This window comes from Callorhinus ursinus, unplaced genomic scaffold, assembly GCF_003265705.2.
Source record: "Callorhinus ursinus isolate GAN/ISIS: 27379988/994484 unplaced genomic scaffold, GSC_fseal_2.0 scaffold3, whole genome shotgun sequence".
NCBI classification, from domain to species: domain Eukaryota; kingdom Metazoa; phylum Chordata; class Mammalia; order Carnivora; family Otariidae; genus Callorhinus; species Callorhinus ursinus.
Genome location: NW_027397065.1, coordinates 65,285,482 through 65,299,283, shown reverse-complemented (window position 1 = coordinate 65,299,283; position 13,802 = coordinate 65,285,482). Strand labels below are relative to the sequence as shown.

At 40.8% G+C, this 13,802-nt stretch overlaps 1 protein-coding gene across 11 annotated transcripts in view; it reads left to right on the top strand.

The window, feature by feature from the left end:
- Window positions 1-13,802, top strand: part of SPEF2 (sperm flagellar 2) — a 173,241-nt gene that overhangs the window by 97,209 nt on the left and 62,230 nt on the right. For all 11 annotated transcript variants that reach the window (XR_012377618.1, XR_012377616.1, XR_012377617.1 and 8 more), the window contains 4 exons: window positions 2,630-2,757; window positions 2,841-2,979; window positions 6,881-7,018; window positions 11,637-11,788. Coding sequence is in view for 7 of the 11 variants with exons in the window: in XM_073891028.1 (XP_073747129.1) it covers window positions 2,630-2,757; window positions 2,841-2,979; window positions 6,881-7,018; window positions 11,637-11,788 (557 nt within the window). In the remaining 4 variants the exon portion in view is untranslated. The remainder of the gene's footprint in view (window positions 1-2,629; window positions 2,758-2,840; window positions 2,980-6,880; window positions 7,019-11,636; window positions 11,789-13,802) is intronic.

The window sequence follows — 13,802 nt, the reverse complement described above, 5'->3', positions numbered from 1 at the left end:
GCCCAGTTAAATTTGAATTTCAGATTATCAATGAATTTAAGTGCGCCTCCTATACTTTATCTGGTAACCCCAGTTCCAGGCCATCCAAGGACCCCATATCTACCTCCCTCAGTAGGCATGTGGACAGAGAAAGAGAGGAAGGGGGAGAGGAGAAGAAGAAGGGGAGAAGGGAAGGTAGATTGAGAGAGAGGTTGAAGAGACTGAGAGAGATTGCTTTCAGATCTGGCTCTTCCGGGTGGAAGCAGCAGCCAAGTTCCAGGAGAACCTGGATCCTACCTCCTTTGTCAGCCAGAAGGAGGGGTGAAGGGAGAACTGAGAAGGCAGTCAGAACGGAGGGCTTTGCTTGTCAGCTTCTGAAGTTTTGGAGCATATTTGCTTTGGCTACTGATTTCCTAATATACTCAGTCTTATCCAATTAAAAGACTATTTAATTGGAAAGTATAGATCTGAACATCTAGTCACATCACATAAGTTCAAGTGCCCAGACCCAGAAAAAATTATAGCCTAGAGACTGGAAGAACCTGTAGATTTGAAATTATCAATAACTCATAGAAATCACAGAGGATGTGGGAGATTCCAGAAGACCAGATATAGGAAAATACCTAAGTGTTTAATAAAAGGCTGATGGGATTTAGTAACATACAGACCAATACTCCAAACATTAAACCCTGACACAATTTGAGAGAAAATATTAAAAGTCTGACTTCTGAGCATGTATAAACTACAAAAATGATCACCCGGAGCCCACACAGTTTCACTAAGTCCCGCTGAACTGGCCCATTCCTTTTCCTTGACAGCAAGGTTGACTAGATGGATCAGAGAAGTACCATAAACTTTGTATATCTTGAGTTCAAAATAGTATTTGACAACTTCTCATGAAGTTCTTATAAACAAATGAGATCTGTGAGCAGGGTGTTAATTCAATTAGGTCTATTCCTAGGTGGTAACTCTCTATGCACCAAGTGTGAATTAATGGATTAAAGTCATCCAGGAGGGAGGTGGAGTAATGGGGCTTATTTAAAATGGTCTTTAGCACCATTCTGGGTTATCAAAAAAAAAGAGAATTTAATTGGAAAGTATAGATCTGAACATCTAGGTGTTAAAATAATGTCAGAGGAGCATTAAAGGAACCATAGGCATTTAAACTAGATAAATGAATACTTCAATGTGTCTGGACATTAAATCATAGACTTCTAGAACTAGATGGAGCCAGCCAGTCTCCTAAAAATTTAACTGATGATAAAATTGGGTTCAGGTGAGTCTACGTAGTAAAATTTTTTTTAAAGATTTTATTTATTTATTTGACAGAGAGAGACACAGTGAGAGAGGGAACACAAGCAGGGGGAGTAGGAGAGGGAGAAGCAGGCTTCCCACGGAGCAGGGAGCCCGATGTGGGGCTCGATTCCAGGACCCTGGGATCATGACCTGAGCGGAAGGCAGACGCTTAACGACTGAGCCACCCAGGCGCCCCTACGTAGTAAAATTTATTGGAGGCCTGTTATGTGCAAATGCTGTACTAGATGCTGAACCTAACAAAACAAGTTTCATCCTGAATCCCAGCCAACCTCTCCCCATTGCCTTCCAATATCTGAGAGGCTGTCACAGGGAAGACTGTATGAATGTAGTCTGCCCTTCTCCAAGGGGCACAGCTAGGGCTGGGAAGTGGGAACTACAGGAAGGCAAATTGCTGCTCAACACAAGGGAGACTTTTACAGTAACATAGTTGTGTGACACCAGAGGGCCTGCCCTGAAATGTATCAGTGAGGTCCACGGAGGGATCATGTATTGCTAGTATTTAGCATTTCTCAATTGGAAAGGAGATTAGCCAAATAACCTCTCAGGTCCCCATGTGTAATTCCCTGAGTAAATAAATGCACAGCCAATAAGGGAATATTTAGTACAGAGAATTTATATTGAATATAATATGTATCTTCAATTTTATTTCATCTTGATTATTTCTTAGTTTTGATTATTTATTTGTATCATCAAAGATAACCTAAAGAAACTTTCTAATTTTCATGGTACACACAGCAAAGATAAAACCACTTGGGCAAATTCAGAGAAATGACTCATCACCACTCTGACATGAACACTAGATATTGTCCATGATAGGCAGCTTTCCAACTTAGGCAAAATATGACATCTGTTTATTCATTCAATAAATATTTCTTGAGCACCTATTATGTCCCAGACACTGTGGTGATTAGGAAAAATGGTAGAGTGGTGACTAAAACAACCATTGTTCTCATTATTCTTTATGAGACTGATATTCTAGAGGCGAATATGGACAAATGAACAAGCAGTTGCCATTAATGTCATCCCTACTATAATAGGAGAAAGTACAGGGGCTGAGATAGAACTCTGGAATGTCAGAAGATGACCTTCAAGACTTTTCGGATCAGGGAAGAATTTCTGGAAGAAATTTATCTGAAGTGAGACATGAAGAAGTATTTGGAATAGAAATTAGTTGGGGGAGAAAAGAAAAGGAGGGGCAAGAAGTTTCACAGAGAATGCTTTAGATAGTTACATCTGCCTCTTGTTCTTCTTGCTTAGTATTGCTCTTTTGACTCAATTAGTCAGAAGAGTTGTCACTTTGAAATGATTAATTTTATGCTTTACCATTTAACAGGAAATACCTTCCTTTTTAGTACCTTACTGGGAACTAATAGAAAATTCCTATATAAACTCCATCAAAACAGTACTCAGGCATCTGAGAGAAGAACAGCATTCTGTGATTTCTTACTTATACGAAGTTAGGTAAGTAATGTTTCCAAAGTCAGAATTTTGTAGTCTATAGTCATGTCATGTGAGCTCCATCTCATTCTCTTACTGCCTTACAGAACAAATTTCCAGCATTTTCTGCGACGTCCAGATCACAAACAAGATTTTGTATCTCAATGGCAGGCTGATTTCAATACTCTTCCCGATGACCTGTGGGATGATGAGGAAACAAAGTCTGAACTACACCAAAGAGTAAATGTAAGGAAATCTGTGACCTGCTGCACCAGGGTCTCCACACACGCACATATTGTACTGCAGAACCCTAACTCATTCCCTTCTTCTTCCATGAGGTGTGAGGGTGAGGAGGGAAATGGTTTGAACACTTAACCTGCCAACTTTCAAGAGCCATGGCTCTTCCAAACTTGAGTTGAGACTCATGTTCTCAGAATGAGAACATGGTGAACACTTCCAGAAAGAGGAGCCAAGTCCAGCAAAGCAAGAGCATTCTTGGCATCTGTTTTGTAGACCCCTAACCCCTTTGTTCAGCATTGTAACTATCTCCATACCTGGCATTAAGCACATGCCTACCTTGAGTGCGGTCATATAGTTGGCTGACGTCAGGGAGAAGGAGGGAACTTCATGGAAAACCTAAAGGGCTGCCAGTATTGAATCGATCCTTTGAGGGAAGGTACCAAATCTTATACATCTTTGTATCTCCAGCAGGCACAGTGCCTGGCCCTTAATAGGCAGATTTTCATAAATTCATAAGTGGAATATATGACCCTGATGTTTTAGAAAAGGACTTCTGAAGTCCAGGAAGCCTGATTTCAATTAGGAAGTTAAAAACATTAAACTTTTTAAAAATATCAATTCAATCAATAAAGTAGAGAAGCTTCTAATAAAAATAGTCAAGGAAAGACAAAAAACTTTAAGTAGAAACTTGGATAGATCCCATTGTTTTTGACCTTAGTATTTTCATTATAATTAATTACCAAATAGTGTCTAATTGCCTTATTGATATTCTCACTGACCACCTAATTATTTTTTAAAATGTTTTGTTTCATTTCCCAGTGACAAATGTTGTTATTGCTTTAAATTTTGTCCCTTGCTTCTAATTTTGTTGCATTGTGATCTGAGAATTAGGTATTTCGAGTTTTGATTTTAATTTAAGTAATTTTAATAATATTTTAAATTTATCTAAATTTTTAAGTTGCCTTAAACATGGAATATTTTCGTTGATATTCCATGGGTGCTAGAAAATAGCAGATAGTCTCTATTTAGAAGGTTCAATAAGTTTTGGCCAAATCAACCTTGTTAATGTCATTAGAATGCATTTTAGCAGTGGATTCTCAGCAGGAGTATATTGTAGGGAAACTTAAGTAGTTTTCAAAAATAAACCTGCCTTTGCTTCCAGCCCTATGTCCAAACTCAGGTTTAGGATGGGCCCCATATATCACTTTCATTTTTCAGTGTCATAGCAACAGTTACCCTTTTGTTACATTTTTATACCTACATAATCTTGCAAAAACTAATGGAAGTAAGTTAAAAATCCCTATGATGGTTACATTTCTATCCATTTGCCTTGCTTTATAGATTTTAAGAGATTTAGTAGATTGCTTTACAGACTTTAATGTAGCAGCAGTAATAGCTAACCTGAACATGTACGTGCTGGCACTGTCTTCCTGCATCCTCAAGACACCCCTCTGAGGTGGGAACTAGTAATATTCCCATTTTATGGATGACAAAATATGGTGAAGTAAGTGTCAGAGCTGGGATTTGACCCCACACCACCATGCTCCCCGGCCCATGCCCTGAACCATTCATTAAACGGTTTTTCTGAAGCATGTGATATTGTATTAATGGGACACATATTGACATGTGAAGAAACGTAACAAGCTATTTCTTCATGGTCTCCTATGCTCTTTAGAGTATAAAATAACCATCTTTGCACCAAAGTACTTCTTTTGTACTGAATTCTACTGTATCTGATATTAATACTGTGAACCTTGCTTTATTTCTTATTTGTATTTGTCTTGTATAAGTTTTGACTTTTGACCTTTTTGTATCATTTTGTTTTATGTGAGACTCTAGTAACCACCATATAAATTGAATTTGGGCTTTTGACCCAACAGAAAACCTTTAAAACTTTTGTAAAAGTGTTCATTTTTAATGATTTTTGTCTGCACAACCTTCACAATTAATAGCCATGAGTTTTTCTTCAATACAACCCACTCTTCAATACAACCCACTCAGGAACATATAATAATTCCCTAATTCTTGCCAAATGAAATGTGACAACCAGCCATGCCTCTAGGTAAGCCCAGACCCTCTCTATGCTTGGTCAATGTCCTTGTTCTTGTCTTATTTCATTCCACTTCTGAGAAGTTAATGGAGAGGTTCTGCTATTTCACTGTCCCCACTCTGCCATCAGAAATCTGAACCACAGAGATGCCAGTACTTGCCAAGGCCTCACAGTGAGGCAGGAACAAAAAGAAAACTCTTCTAGCTCTCAAAAATGTACAAATGCTTGGTAAGCACCAGCCAGTATGCTGAATATCTGCCAAAGCATTTGTGGAAAGACCATGCAGATACCAAGGTCAGCTCTATAATAATGGTGTTTTGTGCTGATACTTAGCATAGGGCTATAAAAATGGCTGTGATATTCTCATTTTTATGTGCAGTTCCCTGAAGGTAACAAATCAAAATGCGAAGAGTCCCATTAATACAATATCACAGAAATAAAACCCACTGTGGGCACTAGAATGAAACTGCTTGCATTAGGATTCCTGGCTCCACCACATTGAAACCATAGCCAAGTGACTTAACCTCTCTGGGCATCAATTTTCTCACCAGAATTTACCTCCTGGTTATTGTGGGGATTAGCGAGGTAATCCATGTAAAGCACAGCACAATGCCCAACACATCATAATGTTTTATAAATTATTATTGTGAAACCTGTCACATTTTAATTGACTATGCATTTCATTAATGGGATATTTTATTAAACAGATATTTTATTGCATAGATAATATGATATTCTTATAAGATTATAATAGTTTTTATTAACCAAGGAATTACTGTATGCTAAATACTGTGCTAAGTGCTTTATATACATAAGCTAATTTATTCTATATGGCACATCCAAAAGGTAAGTTACAGATAAAGTAACTGTGACCTGAAATAGTGGTATAGATTATTCAAGAGCACAGGCTCATATCCTGGATCCACGACCTACTTATTGTGTGCCTTCAGGAAGATAACCTTTCTGTGACTTCTCTGCAAAATGAACATTATAATATATTATGTTCATGTTGTTGTGAGGCATTAAATGAGTTGATATAAGTACAGTGACTTACGTTCTGATACACTGATACATGTAGAAAGACCTCAGTACATGGTAGCTATTGTTAGTTTTGTTATATAAATGGCAGAGCTGGGATTTTAAAAGATTTTTCTTACTGCTAGCTCTTTGGTACAAAGCTAATTTTTGGACAGTCCTATTAAGCTCAGACAGCACTTCTTGGGGGAATGACATGTTCCACTCATGATTAATGAATAAGCCTATGCCCTTGGATTAAATACAGCTACATATATCCTCCACCAACAATACGCCATTTCCCCATAAATTCCCTGACTTATTTATTTATTTATTTAGAGAGCAGACAGGGATAGGCAGAGAGAGAGAGAGAGAGAGAGAGAGAGAGAGAGAGAGTGTAAGCAGGCTCCACACCCAGTGCAGAGCTCGATGAGGGGTTTGATCTCACAACCTGAGATCATGACCTGAGCTGAAATCAAGAGTCCGGTGCTTAACTGACTAAGCCACCCAGGTGCCCCAGGACTTTTTCAACTAAACAAATTTTCTGAGAAAGGATTAGAATACTACATAAAACATAGCCACCCATAAATAAAGTGAACTGCAGTGGATTTGTGCTAGACGTGGGCATATGATTTGGTGAGCTGGTCTTATAAAGTAAGGGCCTGGCATAGAGTAGAAGCAAAATAAATATTTATTGGATGAAGGAATAAAATGCATGAGTACGTTAGGTCTAATTTTCTTTGGAGACATTTTTAAGACAGGCAAAGGATTCTAGTTTTACTACACTGCGGTAATTTGAGCTGCGATTGTAAAGCGTTAGCAGTGATGTTTCTTTCTGCTCAGGATTTACGAGACCGCCTGTGGGACATCTGTGATGCTCGGAAGGAAGAAGCAGAGCAGGAGCGTCAGGATGTCATTAACGAGAGCTGGTTGCAGGACTCAATTGGAATAACGATGAACCATTTCTTGTCATTAATGCAGGTAAGAGAAGCCCATCAACAACACAGGCTCTTGCTTCCACAGCTACGTCCCGTCCCTCCCTTTACAACTCCTTTGGGAGGACGAGGGGCCTCTTCAGGCTCATTTTACTGACAGCACTCGGCCTGGCCTGAGCTGCAGCTTGCTGAGGAATTTAGCTGAACTAAATAATTTTAGCCCGGGCCCAACAAGCACTAGAACTGGTAGCACCCCGGGGCGCCTGGGTGGCTCAGTTGCTTAAGCATCCAATCTTGACCTCAGCTCAGATCTTGATCTCGGGGTTGTGAGTTCAAACCCCATGAAGCTGGGCATAGAGCCTACTTAAAAAAAAAGCAAAAACAAAAACAAAGCAGAAACTGGCAACATCCCAAGCAACCACCAACCAGCTTTGTTTCCAGGTGGCTTAGAACTGTGGAGAGGGACAAGAGAGGTGCTGTCTTATACCGGTTGTTACCTCTCACAACAGACACCCAGAGTGGCCAGCAAAAGCCCAGGAAAGCAGCTCTGCCACACAGCATGGGCTGAGTCAATGTCAGCAGGCATCTGACTCCAGAGAAAGGTTTATGTCAGGACTGAAGACAAAAAAAAAAAAAAACATTCACCAGAACAACCTCACTAACTGATATTTGCAGCCTGTTAAATAAAAATTGCACTAGATGGGATAAGAAGATAGCGACTGGTCTTATTCCAGGAGTGTTGTCAACAGTAGGCAACAGAGCACAGGCCAGGTCTGGACACCCAGCGTTGCCAAGAAAAAGAGCTGGAGTTTGAGAGCTGGGGTGTAGTGGGCATCAGAAGCCATCTGGGCTTGCTGATTGGCTTTGCCTGAAGGAAAAATAAACATTCTCCTCTCTTCACCTGGTTTTAACACTGGGAGCAAGTTACCCTCAAGGAGCAAGTTAGGCTCCTTCCCTCCCAGAGGACCTGGCAGCTAGGGGTATGATTTCCTTGATGTTTACTTTTCAAAGGGACGGTGCCCAGATACTTGGGAAAGACAGTTTTGAGTTCTAAAACTGGCAAGAAGCTTTTAAAAAGATTTACATCTCAGGGGTGCCTGGTGGTTCAGTCAGTTAAGCGTCTGCCTTTGGCTCAGGTTGTGATCTCAGGGTCCTGGGTTTGAGCCCCGTGTTGTTGGGCTCCCTGCTCAGGGAGAGTATGTTTCTCCTTCTCCCTCGGCCCTCCCCATGTTCTCTCTCTCATAAATAAAATCTTTAGGAAAAAAAAGATTTACCTATAAATGGACAGAGCAAGGATTTACAATGATAAATTTTGTAAAGTAAATTAGAAAAGGGCAGTCAGGCACCTGGAGTTAGGAAGAAGAGTATCTAAAGTTTAGCCAAGCTGAGGGGAATAGTAAGCTTGTGTTAGCCAAGCTGTGTCTACATGAGTATTCTTTCCTAAGAGCATAGCCGTGAGGGTAGAGAATAGAAAAAGGTGCATTTCTAGTCCTCAACCGATTGATGTATATGAGGAGATAATGTGGGAGAGCAGGATATTTAGCTGACAATCCGAGTTAGCGCACGGTAGATGTTCAATAAAGGCTCACTCAACCAACGACCATGAATGCTGATACTTCCAACCTTCAGAGGGACAAGCCCGTGGTATAGGGGCAGGTTGGACCACAGGAGGCCTGAAAAGTCAGCAGAAAGCTGAGACCCAGGAGCAGCCTCACTGACTACCAGCTCTGGGATCCAGGTGTGGGTTGTACAAAGGATTAAAGTGAGCCAGCCAAGCAGCTTAAGCCACACTGGGTAGCATTCCTGGGGCACTGGTTCGGGCAAGGAGAGATTGACTGTTAGAACAGGTATGTCAGAAGCTTCTGGCAGAAATATCTGAAATCCAGTAGTGAAGGCAAAGGGAATAGAGAATCTTTGTGAATCATTTCTCATTAGTCCGAGCAGTACATGCCTCTTTGGGGAATGGTAGAACTCTCACATCCTAGATGGAAGGCTCTCGTCCTAAGAAGTGAATCCACATCTAAAATCAATGAGGAGGAAAGAAGAGAAAGGACAGGGCAGCAAATTAAGAGCTGTTCTTTGTTAATTCCTTCCTCCTTCCTCTGTATGTGCCAGGCACTGCTCGAAGGACTTTCATGTATCTTACATTAGACCTTCACAACAACCCTGTGCTGTGACTTCTGTTACAATCCTTCAGCATTGTTCTAATAGTTGAAGGCCCGCCACGTGAAATAGCAAAGAACCTCATTCTGCACTGATCGATAGGACGTTACAAAAACTGAAGAGGGAAATTACAGGAAGTGGATTGCAGTTCAATAAATGCAGAAAGAACCCAATGATTAGAACCATCCAACAAATAACAGACTTTTGAAGCAACTGAGCTGCTTATAAGCAGAAAGTTTGCACATGTTTCTGGAATGGAGGGCTAGGGGAAAGAATCTTTATGATAAAGACTTCAAGGCCTGCAATACTGGGTAACAGACAACTAGATAAGCATTTCCCAAAGTGGGATCCATGGGACACTAGTTTTACACAATGGTCCGCAGTAAAGGACTCAGTGATCAAGTGAAATTGGGAAGTACTGCATACTCTGTGCTTCCCTTTCCCTGGGAGATTAACAAACATATTGACATATTAGGACATCGAGATGCCCTGCCATTAAGAAACCTTTTTGATATGTTAATCCAGCATTTCTGAAACTATTTGACATTACAAAGTTTTTGGTTTTGTTTATCCCCAACAGGGTACTCATTAACAGCCCACAGGACAAGTTTTCTACCCAATAAATTTTAGAAAATATTATGCTTGATGATTTTCTAACATTCCCTTCAAAACTAGGATTCTGTTTCTAAGCATGACAAGTGAAAACACTTATTGTCACAATGTGAGATTTGTCCATATAGGAATATCTTAAAAATTTGGTTGCTCTGCAAGAAAATAAAAATGTTTAGTTTTCCTAATCATTTCAAAATGCTAGTTTGAAAAGTTACTCAAATGTATATTTATGTTTAAAATCCAAATATTTAAAACATGTTTTATAATTTAAAACAACATATGAATGGTAATTTTATTTTATACTATAGATTCAATTTAACCAAGTAAACTTTTTCCTGTTTCAGTCATTTGCCTAGAAACGTTTAACAATGTGCAAGACAGCTTTTCAGGAGCAATGTGGTTTACCCTTTTTTGTATCAAAAACAAACTTATTGAAACTGTTTTTGTCTTCTGTTGTCGACTACAATGCAAAAGCATTTATTTATTCTAGACTGTGAAAATGGTAGTACAAGACTATTTCTGGATGTTTTGTGAAATAAATAGCAACATTACTTGCCTGATAAATATTGGGATCCCTTCATAAATATCTTTGGGTTAGGGTCAGCGAAGGGCTTTGAACACTAGGTCAGGTTTGTTCTTTTTGGAAAAAAAATGCTTTCTATAATTAACTATATATCATGGAATACTTCTGCAGAAGAGCTTCAGTCTCTAGGCCCTCAGGCACTGGTTTAAGTAGCCCCGCTCACCAAAGCAAAGTCTGAAAGTCATGTTTACGCTACCGGAGAGGAGCATGGGAGTGCCAACTGATCTGACACCTAATGGGAGAATGGGTTGGCAGATTCATGGTGCATTTGGCACTCACGATGCACGCATGTCCTCATTCCTGCAAAGGGAGGTAGCCTGGCTGGCAGGGAGTCCCTTGTGTATGACTGATGCTCCACTTATCGCCAGTTCCTCTGTGTCCTCCATTTCCCCCAAGGCACTACTGGCAATGCCAACAGACGGGGTTTGCTGTGAGCATGGAGGAGTGATCTCCCTAGTACGCATTACTGAGCAAGAGTGGAAACTGTGAAAAGAGAACTGACCGTTGCCTTTGCCTTACCTTGTCATTTCTCCACAACTAGGTTAAATAGTCCTAGAGGACCAAAACCTAGTCTTACTTTGTACTTCAGTTTTTTTGTATTTGTATCTGTACCCATATTTGTATTTCATATTTGTATATATCATATTTTTGGCATCTCCCAAATCGATTAACTTGTTACCTCTGGTAGAAGACATTCACATGTTTGTTAATGTATTAATTGATTGGATACAGGACATAGGAATTCTTAATGTCACAATAATGAATAATATGTACTACTTCGGACATCATACTTACTGTAATCTTTTGTCACAAGGTCAAGAGGCATAGAAACGCCACCTTGTTGAGTGGAATCATACTCAATGAGTACAGAGAATGCAAAGTCACCAGTTATCTTTCATTGTTATATATGCCTTTAAATATGTATATAAGATATATGCCATTAGATCTATGTCTATAGCCAATTCTTTCTCTTTTTTTTAAGGTTTTATTTATTTATTTGACAGAGAGAGACACAGCGAGAGAGGGAACACAAGCAAGGGGGGGTGGGAGAGGGAGAAGCAGGCTTCCGTGGAGCAGGGAGCCCAATGTGGGGCTCAATCTCAGGACCCTGGGATCATGACATGAGCCGAAGGCAGATGCTTAATGACTGAGCCACCCAGGTGCCCCTAGCCAATTCTTTCTTAATTTCCAGAAAATTGATTTCAACTGAAATATTTTAAAATAGTGCTTACAGAACTTATGCGGGAAATATGTAGAGATCAGCTTGTTCTTTCTTGGGTATTAACATTCTTATTTGCTATTAAAGGCAGAACTGAACCGTTTCCAAGATACAAAGAGACTCCTTCAAGATTATTACAGGGGAATGGAAGGCAAAATCCCAATCGACGACATTAAGAGATTTGCTCGAGTCCCATTGGTCCAACTGGATAGTAGAGACATTTTGGAAAGCCAGCTTAGGTAAGAAAGGCTATCATGTTGCACTATAATTGGTTTGAGCATAAAACTTTATGATTTTAAGTTGAATACCTAATAAAAACCAAACTCCTGTATCTGCAAATCCAAAATCCAAAAAGAGCTCCAAAAAGTGAAAAATTTTCTAAGTTCAACTTAAGATGATTGATATGCATTATTATCCAAGTGATGATGACTATTTACACACTTTGCTGCAGAGGTATAGTGTGTTTTATTATGAAGCGCTTCCAACAGACTCTGCTGGGGATATTAGGGAATATATAGAGTATGTAAATTTTGAATTCTGAAAAACTTTTGGCTCAAGAGTTTTCAGCAAGGAATCATGAATCTCTACTACTTTTATGAAAGGTCCTAAGTACTTTGTGTGTGTATGTGTGTGTGTGTGTGTGTGTGCGTGTAGTGTGTGTGTGTGTGACATATAAATGAAAATGGAAGGGGTTGTGAGTCTTCTTTTACAGGTAAGGAAACTGAAAAACAGTAAAGGTTCAGTCATATGTGATTTTGACTTCATGAGGTAAAAGACTTGCCAATAGTCTAACATCAAATTCCCACCAGAGCAAGAAAAGAATTAGATTTTCAAGCAAACATTTCTGTGCAATACAAAAGTTTGCAAATAATTGCATTTATAGACTCAGTGGTTGGGGCAGGGAAAGGGCAAGATCCCAAACCCAGAGAAGCTATGAACAGATAGAAAAATGTCTTTAAGAAATAGGGAGGGGGAGGGGGCGGAACAAGATGGCGGAGGAGTAGGAGGCCTGGATTTCATCTGGTCTCAGGAATTCAGCTGAATAGGGATCAAACCATTCTGAATACCTACGAACTCAACAGGAGGTCGAAGAGAAGAATAGCAACAACTCTCTGAACAGAAAAGCGACCATTTACTGGAAGGTAGGACGTGTGGAGAAGTGAATCCGAGGCAATATTCAGAGGATATATGGCGGGGGAGGGGGCCTCCATCTGCCGCTTCTGGCAAGTGATAGAGCTGCGGAGCACAAAATTGAAACTTTTAGAAGTCGGCTCCGCTGAGGGACGTCGCTCCAGTGGCTAAGCGGGGGTGGAACCCTCAGGGTCACAGAAAGACCGGGGGTGCCTGAGTGCGGCAGAACTCCCAGTTATCGGAGCGGGAAAGCCGGCTGCAGAGACGGAGCAGAGTCGCGGGCTCTCAGCTCGGGGTTGCCATAAACTGTGATCCGCGGCCCAGTCGGGCCACTGCGCCTCCAGCAGGGACCCAACAAGCGGCAGAGCCGGGGAGACTTCCCTTCCTCCCCCGGGAGGAGCAGTGCGGGAGCGCACCGCAGGGATCTGCTGGGTTTGGAGACTCCACACGGGGTCGGGTGCCAGAGATAGAAACACTCATCACAGGGCCAGGTGAGCACGGAGTGTGGCCGGAGACCGGGGACACGAGAGTGACTGCTTTTCTCTGGGGGCACACTGAGGAGCGGGGCCCCGAGTTCTCAGCTCCTCCGGGTGGAGATTGGGAGGCCACCATTTTCACTCTCATCCTCCAAAGCTGTACAGAAAGCTTGCAGGGAACAAAAGCTCCCGAGAGCAAACCCGAGCAGATTCCTTAGCCCGACCAACAAGGGCGGGGCAATTCCGCCTCCGGCAAAGACCTTTGGGAACCATGGCAACAGGCCCCTCCCCCAGAAGATCAGCACAAACAGGCAGCCAAGACCAAGTTTACCCATCAATGAGAATGGCAGAACTCCAGCGCTAGGGGAATACTGCACATAGAATTCATGGCTTTTTTACCATGATTCATTAGTTTTTCAAAGTTAGTTTTTTTAACTGTCTTTTTTTTGAATTTTTCTTTTTCCCCTTTTCAACCAACATCTTATCAATCCCTTCTTGAAAGAAAAACATTTTTATTTTTCATTTTTAGAGTCACATTCTATCCCTTCATAGTAGATACCCTTATTTTTGGCATATATATAAGTTGTTCTCTCTTTAAAATTTTGAGGTACAGTTTCTTCTAACAGATCAAAATATACCCTAAATC